Genomic DNA, 13,998 nt, shown 5'->3' on the forward strand with positions numbered 1-13,998 from the left:
CTTCTTCTTCTTCTTCTTCTTCTTCTTCTTCTTCTTCTTCTTCTTCTTCTTCTTCTTCTTCTTCTTCTTCTTCTTCTTCTTCGTCTTCTTCCTCTTCTTCTTCTTCCTCAAGACAAGGTCTCACTCTACTATCGAGGTCAAAGTACAGTGGTGCTATTACAGCTCACTCTAGACTGGAACCCCTGGGCACAAGTGATCCTCCTGCCCTGGCCTCCCAAAGTTCTAGAATTACACACATGAGCCATGGTGCCTGGTACATGTTGACTTCTTGATTGTGGTGATGGGCACACAGGTTTACGCATATGTCAAAACTCCTCAAACTGTATGATTTAAATACAGCAGTTTATTATATATCAATTGTATTTTAATAAAACTGTAAAAATAAATCAAGAGTTGGCTTGATTAAAAACCAAATATCCTTCTTTGAAATGCTAATAACAAACTTGTTCAATATAAAAGAGAGATAATCTTTATAAAAATATAAAATATATAATGGTAAAATTTAAAAACTAAATGAACAATATGTACATCAGAAAATGAAGATGAGAGAAGTTGTCTGAAGGAGAGTAATAGTAACTATAAGAGGATGATTGCCAAAGAAAAAATAAAAACCATCAATGATCAAACTTGCATAACACCAGACCCAGATGGCACGCAAGCATGTTCTAACAAACCTCTCATTTCACAGACAAAACCTTCTAGAACTACCATAAAAGATGGAAAGTTGTTTCAACAAAGTACTTAAAAAATTAGTACATCACAACCAAAAAAGACCTCATATCAAAAACCCAATAACATCTCAATGTTAGGAAATCTATTCACATGCATCAACTGATTACAGAGGAAACAAAACCTGTTATCATTGACAAATGCAAAATGCATTCTATAGATCGAATGCCCATTTCTAATTTTATAAGGTTTTTTTGTCTGTCTGTGTGTGACAGAATTTCACTCTTGTCACCTAGGCTGTAGTGCAGGGGCATGATCTCGGCTCACTACAACCTCCGCCTCCCGGGTTCAAGTGATTCTCCTGCCTCAGTCTCCCTAGTAGCTGGGATTACAGGCACCCTCCACCACACCTGGCTAATTTTTTTTGTATTTTTGGTAGAGACTGGGTTTCACCACGTTGGCCAGGTTGGTCTTGAAACTCCTGACCTCAGGTGATCCACCAGCCTCAGCCTCCCAAAGTGCTGGGATTACAGGCGTAAGCCACTGCACCAGGCCTAATTTTAACAACTTTTAAATAAACCAATAACACAAAGAATCTTCTTTGGCTTGCTACCACAAACCTGAAGTAAACACCCTAATTGATATTGAAAATGAATAGTATTTCCGGTGTCTAAAATAGATAACTTACTGTTAATCTCTTTTTATGCTGCTTGAAAAAAATCATAACATTTTGAGTGTTATCACCACAGTGTGCATATCGCCCATGTCTTTATGATCTGTCACCCTCAGAACCTTGTTTACATGATCTCCCCAGGATCTGGAATGCGAACAGGCAGACAATCCGTGCTCCTGAAGTAATTGTGGAATGAATGAACAGAAAACAAGGTTCATAGTCATTGCTACTTAGATATGGAGAGGTTTTTAGTGCAATAATAGAAGACAAATGAAATACAGGTATTGAAAGGAAGAAGCTTTGCAAATACATATAATTATTTGCAGATGGAATGATTGCATCTGAAAAAGCTGATGGAATGACATGGAAAGTATTAAAACTATTTCAAGGGTACAAAAGGTGGCTAGGTGCAGACCAAAATACTTCAACCTATAGCTCTTTCAACCTATACCTTACAATAATGAGGTGGAAAATTTAATATATCGATTATATCATATTGGCAGTGGAAAACTCATAAACTGAAAAAAGTATATAAGAAATGCAATGTGTATATTTAATATAAGAAAATAATAAACATTATGGAAAAGACATAAAGGATGACTATCTAAATGGCAAGATATACCATGCTTTTGTGTGGAAGATTTAACCCTGTAAAGATACAAATTCTTCACAAATTACTCTATAAATTCAATGCAATTTCAATCAAAATCCCAATTTTATGTTTGCAAAATTTAATATTAAAGCCTATTTGAAGTAGAAAACTGGCAAGCCTAACCATGAAAATTTAGATAAAGAACAATAGAGAGAGAGGCTTCCAACGAGATACCAAGTAAAACTGTATAATAATGTAATCAAAAAAAAGTACTGGCACAGGGTAAATAGAAAGATTAATAGAAAAATGAACAATAGCTGCAGACCCAAGAATACCTGGGAATTTGGCATGTGCTAAAGATTGTGCTGCCAAGTAACATTGAGATGATAGTTTTAATAAATTGTTTTGAGAGCATTACAGTCTATCGGGGAAAATAAAGACAGATGACTAATGCGAGACATAAGAAAATGCATGCACCTTCTAAGCAACATGCAGAATTTAGGTATTGTGAAGACAGACAGATTTGTTAGCCTGGAAGTTAAAATATCTGCTAAAAATGGCACCATAAGCAATGTGAATAGAAACAGTTGAAAAAATATTTGCAGGGTGTGTACAAAGTTCAGTTTCCACAGTGTTTAAGAAGATACACTCAACAACAAAGAAAAAGGCAACCGTAGGAAACAGGGAAAGAACATGAATAGGTAATTCATTAAAAAAATGGCTAATAAAGAGAAGTCAGTTACCCCACCGGGAACCAGAAAAATGGGAATGAAGACACAGAGCAAGCACACTCGGCTGAACTGAGCAGCAGAAAGACAAGCCTGGCATTGCCTCGTGCTGGCGTGGCGCGAGGAGTCAGGTGCCTGGGGCCATCGTGGAGAACATTTGACCAGACTGCTCCCAACTTGAAACTTACATTGTCTATGCTCCAGTGATCACTTTGGAAAAATGAGGGAGACCCACACTTGTGTGCAGAAAATGATGGGAAACACTTCGGGGTTCATCAGTGGGGAAGCAACAGAACGAAACGACGGGAACACGAAAGCAAGCTGATGTCACTTGCGTTCCTAAATCCGTCCACCTGTGTGTGTTCCACCCACATGCACACAGGGCTGCAGCACACGCGTCCGCATCTGAGTGTCTGCTTCCCTCTGGGACGAGGGAGCAAAGCGTGCAAGACTGGGGTGAGTTTCACTTTTCAGGCTATATTTGGGATTGCTTGATGTTTTACTCATATTTTGAAAAATACAAAGTGGATGGGGTGAAGAATTAGGGAGAAAATCGTAACTGGTGTGGAGATATAAAGGATGTGTTGAAGTAGAAGAAGAAGGAGGAGTAGGAGGAGAGAATAGGGAGCGGACGTGAGAAGGTTAATCTGGGAAGAGGAGGGGGAGGAGGGAGAGGAGGAGGGGGAAGAGGGAGGGAAGGAGGGGGAAGAAGGAGGGAAGGAGGGGGAGGAGGAGGATGGGGCAGGGAGGAGATGAAAAATGGAAATAGAGAGGGGACTCCATGGGCAGAAACAGCAGGGAGGAGCTGACTTTCACCAAGAATGCTGGTGTTGTCATTCTCTCTGCCTTTAAAAAAATTGTTTAAAATTGTGTTTTTAATAGATAATGACTGTCCATCTTTAGGGGGTGCAGTGAGATATTTTGATGCATACCTTGTATATGGATCAAATCAGAGCTCCTAGCAAATCCATCACCTTCAGGGTTTATCACATATTTGTAATGAGAACTTGCAGATTCCTCTCTCCTAGTGAGTATTTTCCAGGAAACACTACAATATCGTTCGCTGCAGCCGCCCTACGGTGCTCCAGAACAGCAGGACTTATTCCTCCCATCTGTGACTTGCCCATTGACAACCTCCCCGCCCCTCCCTTTCCCAGCCTCTGATAATCATCATTCTTCTCTCTATTTCTACGAGATCAGCTTTTTCAACTCCCACATGTGTGTGAGAATATTTGACATTTGTCTTTCTGTGCCTGGCTTATTTCACTTAACATCATGACCTCCAGTTCCGTACATGTTGCCACAAATGACAGGATTCTATTCTTTGTTTATGGCTGAATAATATTCCATTGTCTGTCTATCTATCTATCTATCTATCTATCTATCTATCTATCTATCTATCATATATCTATCATGTATCTATCTGTCATCTATCTATCTATCATCTATATATCAATCTATCATCTATCTACCATCTATCATCTATCTAGCTAGCTATCATCTATCACCATTTTCTTTATCCATTTGTCCATTGATGGACACTTAGGTTGATTCCATGTCTTTGCTACCGTGAATAATGTTTCAGATATCATGGGAATGTACATGAAAAAGTGCTCAGCATCACTGATCATCAGGGAAATGCAAATCAGAACCAGCACCATGAGGCACCATCTCACCTCGATTGGAACTGCAATGATCAGAAAGACAAAAATTAACGAATGCTGGAGTGGATGTGGAGAAAGGGAAGCTGTTATGGGCAGTGGATGGGAATGTAGATAAGTAAAGTCTTTATGGAAAACAATACGGAGGTCCCTCAAAGAATTAAAAGCAGAACTGCCATATGATCCAGCAACCCCACTTCCAGGTGTTTATCCAAAAGGAATGAAGTCAGCACCCAGCTCTGCCTTAGCGGCCGCCTGTAAGCACAGTACCCTTCTCTCTTACTCAGACCCGAGGGTTCCTGGAGGGAGACTGCCTGGCCAGAATGAGCTTTCCTTGTTGCACTGGAGTCTCCCCCATCCTCAGAGAGTTCGGATGTTGAAGTCACAGACCCTGTTGTGTGTCAAAGGGGCCCCTATTGCAGTCCAGGACCTCCCTCGTGGGGAGCTGCTGTGGAAATGCGGCCACAAACAGGAATCCCTGCTGCAGAGAGAGGTAGACGGCAGCTCTTGGGTGGGGGTTGTGAAGGGAACAGGGGCCACGCACCCCACCCCTGGATCTCTGTCACCGTCAAGGAGTGATTGGTTCTGGTATTGGCAATGGGTATCGACAAAGGCCTTCAAAGTCACAGGTTGACTCGCTGGATCAATAATGGTGCAGGGGAAATAATTAAAACTGTCAGATGTAGAAAGTATTAAAGGTACTTAGAGCTTTCTGCCAACTATGGAAAACAGGGATTAATGGTGTTATCGTGAACACTTCTGAGCTTCGGAGCAAGTTATTAAAGTCCTTCTTTAACACTCATTTGCAGTGAAGGGTCAACATCAAAGGTTTCAGACACAAACCTTTCAAGTCCATTAACCCAAAGTGCAGCTGCTTCCCGCAGAAGCCCACATGAGGGCCCACAGAATCGGAAGCATCTTTCAGAAGAGGCTATAAAATTAAAAGGCACTTAGAGCTCCTACACCGTGCCATCCCACGGGGCTTCTCTGTGGCTCTGATAGCTGAGGGTCTCAGCTATGAAGGGTGGGTCCCCACGGGTGGGAGCGAAACTCAGGGAGGGCCTCAGCCCAGGATGGGGGCCACCGAGGGACTCAGGCTTGCTCCGGGACACGTGGCTGTCACTTGGCTGGTGAGGGCCTGTGCTGACCTGGAGGAGGGGCCGCTGAGTCCAAGGAGGGGTCTATCTGTGAGAACACAGCCCGCTGCCCTCCAGCAAGGCTGTCTCTGGGCCTCCCCTGGGTCTGGAAGCAGCGGGAGGTGACCCCGCTGGAGAGTGGCTCCTTCCTCTCCTGATGGCCCAGGTCTCTGCTCTCCCGACCTCTCCAGGCTGCTGTCCCCGGACCCTCTTCCCGAGTCCTTCCTCAGGCCTCTTCCTCAGCGCCCCTGCTTTGGGGTCTCTCCTTTTTCCTTGTAATCCTGCCCTTGGGTCTTGCTTTCTCTCCACATCAAGGTTGCTGTTGAAAGGAGGCCCCTGCGACCCTGAGAGTGGGGGGCTGCCTGGGTTAGAGAGCGAGATGGCCGGAGCTGCAGGGAACCCACTCCTGGGATCGTCTCTGCCCCGAAGCTCACAACCGCCCCAGGGCAATGGACCTCACTGGCCAGAGCTGAGGATGTCCCCCAACTGCAGAGGACAGAGGTCACAGTGGGGGTGTGACCCACATGGTCCCTTAATGAGTCACATGTCCTGTGGACCGGGTTTGGGGCCACAGAAACACACCTGACAGCACCCTCAGCCTCGGGAGCTGGCAAGTGCTGCAGGGGAGCAGGCAGCATGACACTGTAACTGGGTCTGGGAGGAGAGTGCAGTGAGGCAGGAGAGGGCCTTGGGGCTGCCCCCCCCCCAACAATACAACTGAGGCAGCGGGAGAAGGAAGCAATGTCAAGCACATGAAGCAGATGTGAGCAGACAGCAGGGACACTCAGGGCTCTGCCTGAGCTTGGCTGAGGAGCAGAGAATGACTGTCACAGTTGGCCACAGAGTCAGGGAGCCAGGAGCAGCACCCCCACCCTGCCCTGGAGGGACACTGAGCAATGCCTGGTGCACTCTGGGGGCTCTGGGGAGATTATGTTCAGGGGACAAAGTGGTGGCTACAAACAGCTGCGGCTGGGGGAGAAGCAGGTTCCCCTGAGTCCCCAGGGCAAGAGCAGAACTCAGCTGTGATCCTCGAGCCCCTGCTGACCCACAGTGTCTCACAGAAGGATCAGCACAGCCATCCTTCCCTCCTGGCCAGACGTGGACCTGGGCACAGCTCCCTGCCTTCCCCAAAGGCCTGTGGGTCTCTTTGGTCATACAGACCCTCTCTTCTAAACCTGCATTTGGCCATTGACTGCTGGAGACTATGACAGTCAACCATACAGGCAGGGAAGGACAGGACGGGCTGAGTTGCTTCTCTGAGGCTGTCACATGCGGAATATAATCTGGCATGCAGCTGGTGCCCAGTGCCCATCTGCTGAGTGAGGAAGGAAATGAAATAATGAACACAGAGGATATAAAGAAAAAATGGCTGATGGCAGTGCTGACCTTCAGGTGCTGTGCATGGTGACAGCTTTATGCCATTTCAAGGTCAGAAGCAGTGGCAAGGTCGTATCTATCGGAGTGGGCACCACCTGCGGCTTCAGCTCAGAATCCAGAGACGTGGGCATTACAAAGAAAAAAAAAAAGAAAAAGAAAAAAAAAATGGCTAGAAGTAAATAACCAAAACCTTAGCAGTGGGCCTGAGGCTTACAAGAGATGTTGGATTGTTGTTTATATATACATCACTTCTACAAATGGGAAATAAAATTTAATATTTCACCAAGTTACTGTGTTTCTTTTTCTTTTTTTTTTTTTGAGACAAAGTCTCACTCTGTTGCTCAGGCTGGAGTGCGGTGGCACGATCTCAGCTCATTGCAACCTCCGCTTCCCAGGTTCAAGAGATTCTCCTGCCTTATCCTTCCAAGTAGCTGGGATTACAGGTGGGCACCACCATGCTTGGCCGATTTTTGTGCTTTTAGTAGAGATGGGTTTTCACCATGTTGGCCAGGCTGGTCTCGAGCTCCTGACCTCAGGTGATCCACCCACCTCTGCCTCCCAAAGTGCTAGGATTACAGGTTTGAGCCACCATGCCCAGCCCAGGTTTTCTATGTTTAAGATAAATGTCTAACTACACAAGAAGACCCATCTGCATTGAGTATTTGGAATACGTGCTACCTTGAGATGTCATAGATGGGCCACCTGTCACATATGTTTCTCTCTTGGGACTCTCTGGAAAGCAATGGGAGAACTTGTCCTTTGGGGCCAGAGACCCCCTTAACTGGGATTCTGTGTGAGTCTGGGCCATCGAAGCCTCCAGAGGGTATGTCCCCAGAGGAGTGTGTGCATGAAGCTTTCTGTCCACATGAGCACAGGGAGGGTCGAAGGTGGGCCAGTCTTGGCAACTATTAGGTGTGGGAGACCTGTAATCAAATTCTGATTGTGTAACTAACCCATGATAAAATCCTAGGCTGTGCACATATAAAGAATTATTTGAAAATAATTATAAACACAATGATGCTGATGATCGTGGTGATGGTGGTGGTGGTGATGGGGATGAGGATGGGATGATGGTGATGACAATGAGGATGAAGAGGATGATGTTGATAGTGGCAGTAAAATGATGGTGGTGCTGGTGATCATGGTGATGGTGATGGGGATGAGGATGGGGATGATGGTGATGACAATGAGGGTGAAGATGATGATGCTGATAGTGATGGTGATGGTGATGGTAATGGTGGTGATGGTGGTGCTGGTGGTGATGGTGATGGTGATGATGGTGGTGATGATGGTGGTGATGGTGGTCATGGTGATGGGGATGAGGATGGGGACAATGGTGATGACAATGAGGGTGATGATGATGTTGATAGTGATGGCAATGGTGATGGTGGTGATGGTGATGATGATAGTGATAGTAATGGTGATGGCGATGGCTATGATGATGGTGGTGATGGTGATGGTATGGGAGTGATGGTGATGTTGGTGGTGATTGGTGATCATGGTGATGGTGATGGGGATGAGGATGGGGACGATGGTGATGACAATGAGGGTGATGATGATGTTGATAGTGATGGTAATGGTGATGATGGTGATGGCGATGATGATGTTGATGGTGATGGTGATGGTTATGAGGATGGTAGTGATGGTGATGGTGATGGTAATGGTGGTGATGGTGATGTTGGTGGTGATGGTGGTCTTGGTGATGGTGATGGGGATGAGGATGGAAATGATGGTGATGACAATGAGGGTGATGATGATGTTGATAGTGATGGCAATGGTGATGGTGATGATAGTCATGGTGATGGTGGTGATGGTGATGGTAGTGGTAATGGTGGTGATGGTGATGTTGGTGGTGATGGTGATCACAGTGATGGGGATGAGAATGGGGATAAGAGTGGGAATTGTATTAGTCAGGGTTCTCTAGAGGGACCGAACTAATAGGATAGATGTATATATGAAGGGGATTTTGTTAAGGAGTATTGACTTACACACAATCACAAGGTGAGGTCCCACAATAAGCCATCTGCAAGCTGAGGAGCAAGGAAGACAGTCTGAGTCCCAAAACCTCAAAAGTGGGGAAACCAACTGTGCAGCCTTCAGTCTGTGGCCAAAGGCCCAAGAGCCCCTGGCGAACCACTAGTTTAAGTCCAAGAGTCCAAAAGAACTTGGAGTTTGATGTTTGAGGGCAGGAAACATCCAGCATGGGAGAAATATGCAGGCTGGAAGACTCAGCAAGTCTGCTCTTTCTATCTTTTTCTGCCTGCTTTATTCTAGCTTCTCTGGCAGCTGATTAGTTGGTGGCCACCCAGATTGAGGGTGGGTCCGCCTCTCTTAGTCCATTAACTCAAATGTTAATCTCTTTTGGCAACACCCTCACAGACACACTCAGGAACAATACTTTGCATCCTTCAGTCCAATCAAGTTAGCACTCAATATTAACCATCACAGGGATGACAGTGATGATGATGACAGTGATGATGATGATGTTGATAGTGATGGCAATGGTGATGGTGGTGCTGATGGTGAAGATATGTTGATAACGATGGTGATGGTGATGGCAATGACAATGGTGGTGATGGCAATGATAGTAGTGATGACGGTGATGGTGATGTCAATGATGATGGTGGTGATGGTGATGAGGATGGTGACGATGTTGATAGTGATGGTGATGGTGATGAAAATGCCATGCTGATGGTGATGGTGACGGTGGTGATGGTGGTGAAAATGGTGATGGTGACGGTAATGATGGTGGTGATGGTGATGGTGATTAAGGTGCTGATGCTGCTGACAGTGATAGTAATGTTGATGGGGTGATGGTGATGATGATGATGGTAATGATAACATTTTCTGAGAACTGGTTTTGGGTTTTATATTTTTTACCTCCTTTATTAATATAGGAGGATATATTAATATTAATTAGGATATAATCCTATTAATCCTATAATATATCCTATTAATTAGGATATAATAAAATCCCATATTAACAGTTGCTTGGTGGAACAATAGTACCCCACAAATAACATTGGGGCAGCTCTCTACTGAATATATACACACTCAGTCAACCTCCTCAGGCACATGGGATTATTTGGGGCATTTGTCATGGCACAGAATTGCAAGTTCAGAGAGGGTACATGTCTCAGGCAGGTTCACCTAGCCTTGGAATCAGGATGACCAGTTGCAGCCTTTTGGCTGAGTGCTGGGTGCTGCAGGTCTGTGTCTGCAGAATGAGAACACAGCAGAGGACAGGGAAAGCAGAGAGCCATATGGATGTTCTGGGACTGGACATGTGCATCTCTGGGTGCCTCACAAGCATGGGCACTGCCACTCTGCATCTCCCCGCCTTGTGTCAGGTGATGTATGTGATCCCCTACCCCAGCGCATAGGGCACATTTTATGGTAGAGATTCCAAATGAGACGTGGCGACAGAGCAGCCTGTGAGGCACAGCAGGGGCCAGGCTGTGCAGAGCAACAGCACAGCTCCTGTGCCTCCCTGAAGATGGAACAGATGCAGCCGGTCTCAGGCCAGGGCCGGGGACCTGGGGGGCCTTCCTGGGCTTGGACCCAGCAGTTGGTCATGGACAAATGGTCAGAAAGACCTTCCAAGTCATGTACCATCCTGCTCTCAGTGCCCTGGACATCCATCCCAGTGCCATCCCTGTGCTCCCGCTTAGCCCTCAGTGACCTGCCCTAGCCTTGCCCCCCCCGCCCGCTGCCCTACCCCAATCTGCACACCCATGTCACTGTCAGAGCCTGAGATGGCTTGCAAACCTCTGCAGAGAGTGAGCACATTGTCGTCGGGGAAGAAAGAAGAGAGCTGGCAAAGGGGGACATTGTCGCAGCCCACCCACTCAACCTGACCATGTTTTCCTCCTTTAAAAACGGGGAGGACTTTTCTAAAACAAGTGAAACAAAAAGCCTCCTAGGGATACTGGAGCAGATCAATGGTTTCTACGGACGTCCCGGCATTTTACTCACTGGACCTCGTTTGCAGGAGACCCTCAAAGGTGCCGGGACTGGGCAGGCTCACAGCTCCTCTGGTGTCTGTAGGAGGCCAGATTTGACCCAGGTCAGCTCCAACTCCAACCACAGACACTCCAGCTTCCAAACAGTCTGAAAGCGAACATTGGTATCCCAGATGGGAGGCAGGAAGTGGGGTGTCAGGCCTGCGTGCTTCCCCCAGCACCTGGACCCCAACTTTGTCACGCCATGCTGGGGGCTCTGCAAAGATGGATGACTGGAAACGCGCCACCTCGTCCTGCATCCCCAGGACCCATGAGAGGTGTTCTCAGCTCCTGACCTGGGCTGTGGTTTTACTCTGGCTCCTGACCTCTCAGCAGCCTGGGGACTTGTAATTGCCCCAGCTTCCAGAAGCCTACCCTGTGCCACCTATGCACTGGGGTCTGAAGTGCGTGCAGGAGGATTTAGACAGGGTCAGGCACACTCAGAGAGGATGAGGATGAGGGCAGGGGACGGGCTGGTGTCCAAGAGTGTTCAGGCTAGGGAGTCACTGAAACCAGAGCAGGCCCAGCCCTGGCCACCTCCCTCCACATGGCCATACCAGGGAACTGAGGCTGTGGGCACGGCATTCTGCCCTCGGCCCACCCAGGGCACTGGGAGCACCCATGCTCAGGTCCCTTCATCCCAATCCTTCACCCTCTACTGAATCAGCCCAAGACTGTGGCCACTTCCAGGCCATCTCTGAGCCTCCCTCACCCTGCCTTCCCACCTGAGTGCAGGCCCCACACATAGCACGGGTCCTTGTGCTGTGGACTAAAGACCCAGATGGGAGGCCCAGCCCAGTAAGATGATCCAGGATGCCAAGTGGCACAACCAGGGGGCATGGAGGGAGGAAGGGAGTGAAGAGCAGACGGTGCCAGAGGTAACACCCCCAGCTGGACGCAGCCTGCACCTGGGTGAACGTGGTGTGGGACACGTTCTCACAAACACACCACAGACATCCAACATCACACACAAAATACAACACACAGCACACACATCACCACACACACACTACCTCACACACAAAATACAAAGCACGTAACATACACCCCATCACACACACACCACATACAACACCACACACACACAGCACGTCACACAAAAAATACACCACACACCTCACACACCACAAACAAAACACATACCCCACATCACCCACAAACAACACACACACCATACGCACCACACATAACACACACATCACACACACCACACACAAAACACACACCACACATCACACACAAAATGCAGCACACATAACCCACCACAGAAAAACAACCCACACCACACACACACCACCCATCACACATACATCACGCACTCCACATATCACATACAAAATACATCCCCACACACTATACTCAACATCACACACACCACACATCACACACATATCACACATGCCACACCACCCACACATCACACACACCACACAAAACACACACTGCACACACAAAATACTCCACACAGATCACAGACAAAACACACCCCACATCACACACTACACACACCACAAATAACACATAAAACACACACACCATATATTGCACACAAACTGCACCCTACACACAACACCACACACAAAATACGCCACACACATACACCACACACCACACACAAAACACACACACCACACATCACACACACATCACACACAACACACTACCCCCAAAACACACACATACCCCACATCACACACACACACCACACACAAAATACACCATACACACACACCACACCATACACACACACACCACAAACACACACCATACACACACACACATACCCCACATCACACACACACACCACAAACACACACCATCACACACACCACAGACACACACTGAATGGGATAAAATCCCACAGCCTAGCCTTTATTGCACCTAATTGTGCAATATTTTTGTTGTAAGAACATACTATGGTTTGGGTCTGTTTATAATTGTGTAATAAAGCTAGAGTCTTGTGTGCACTTTTCTGAGTCTCTCTCTTCTTACCCAACAGCACAGTGTAACCCCGCTTGCTCCCAGGTGTCCGCAAGGTCCCTAACATCCTCTCTCCATGGCCGGGGACGCTCTGGGCCGGGGACTTTTCCTGCCTCCGCGAACTGTGCCTCCGAGACGATCCTCCTGGCCCCAGCCTCCTGCAGGGCTGCGCTGATTTCTGAGGGATAGAGACTCAGCATGGGAAGGCCGGGCCAGTGTGCTGGGTACCATTCACCCTCTGAACCTCCGGCTTCTGCGTCCGTGATTCAACCAACCTCAGACAAAAAATATTCAGGAAAAAAATCAATAAAAATTAATAATATGGCAATAAAAAGTAATACAAGTAATAAAGTCTAACAACAATTTCCATAGCGTTTCTGTCATATCAGGTCCTGTGAGTAAGCTGGAGAGGACTTGACACTCACAGGAGGATATGCATGGGTGACATGCAAATATCGCACCATTCTGTAACGGCCACTTGGGCATCCTTGGATGTTGGCAACAGCAGGGGTCCTAAAACCAGGACCCCCATGGATACCGAAGGATGACTGCAGTTTTAATTCAAATCTCTCTTTCCAAATGGCTTTCCAAAAAAGCAGTTATAATTCACATTTCCAGCAATAATAAAAGAATGTTCTTTCCTTCATATCTCCGGGAAAAGGTGTTACCTTTATATTTCTCTGTCTGAGAGGTGAAAATTGGTATTTCCTTATTAAAATAATTTGCATTTTCTGTCTACATGTAACTGTCTGTAACTTTTTATACAATTTTTGGCCGTTTGGTAATTTTCTAGTAAGTGCCTATCCTTATGTTTTGCCTAATTTTCAAGTTATTTGTCTCTCTAAAAAATCAATTTGTATAAGTTCCTTGTACCGAGTAGCTGTTAACCCTGTAATTACACCCTACGTTGTGAAATGCTTTCCTATCATTTTTACTTTTGACTCTGCTTCTGGCCTTTTTTGAAGGATGCTAGTTTAAAAGTAGTTACATATGCTTCTCTGTGTATATATTTTTTATTAATAGCTTCCTAGTAGCAAATATTGGTTTAAAACATTTCTGCAAACCACAGGCTATATGCATATTCATTTTCTTCTAATATTTTGTTCTTTTCCTACCTTGTGATAGTTAACATTTGATATATCTGTTTATTCTGAGTATGACATGACCAAAAGTCCCATTTT

At 46.3% G+C, this 13,998-nt stretch overlaps 1 protein-coding gene across 1 annotated transcript in view; it reads right to left on the minus strand.

Annotated features, from left to right (window-relative positions):
* LOC105512021 overlaps nucleotides 1–13,998 on the minus strand; it is a 98,075-nt gene that overhangs the window by 55,656 nt on the left and 28,421 nt on the right. The window contains 3 exon segments of the mRNA XM_011942273.1: nucleotides 4,714–4,804; nucleotides 9,378–9,524; nucleotides 10,555–10,650. Coding sequence (XP_011797663.1) covers nucleotides 4,714–4,804; nucleotides 9,378–9,524; nucleotides 10,555–10,650 — 334 coding nt within the window.

The sequence above is a fragment of the Colobus angolensis genome, unplaced genomic scaffold (assembly GCF_000951035.1).
Source record: "Colobus angolensis palliatus isolate OR3802 unplaced genomic scaffold, Cang.pa_1.0 Scaffold208, whole genome shotgun sequence".
In the NCBI taxonomy this organism is placed as follows: Eukaryota; Metazoa; Chordata; class Mammalia; order Primates; family Cercopithecidae; genus Colobus; species Colobus angolensis.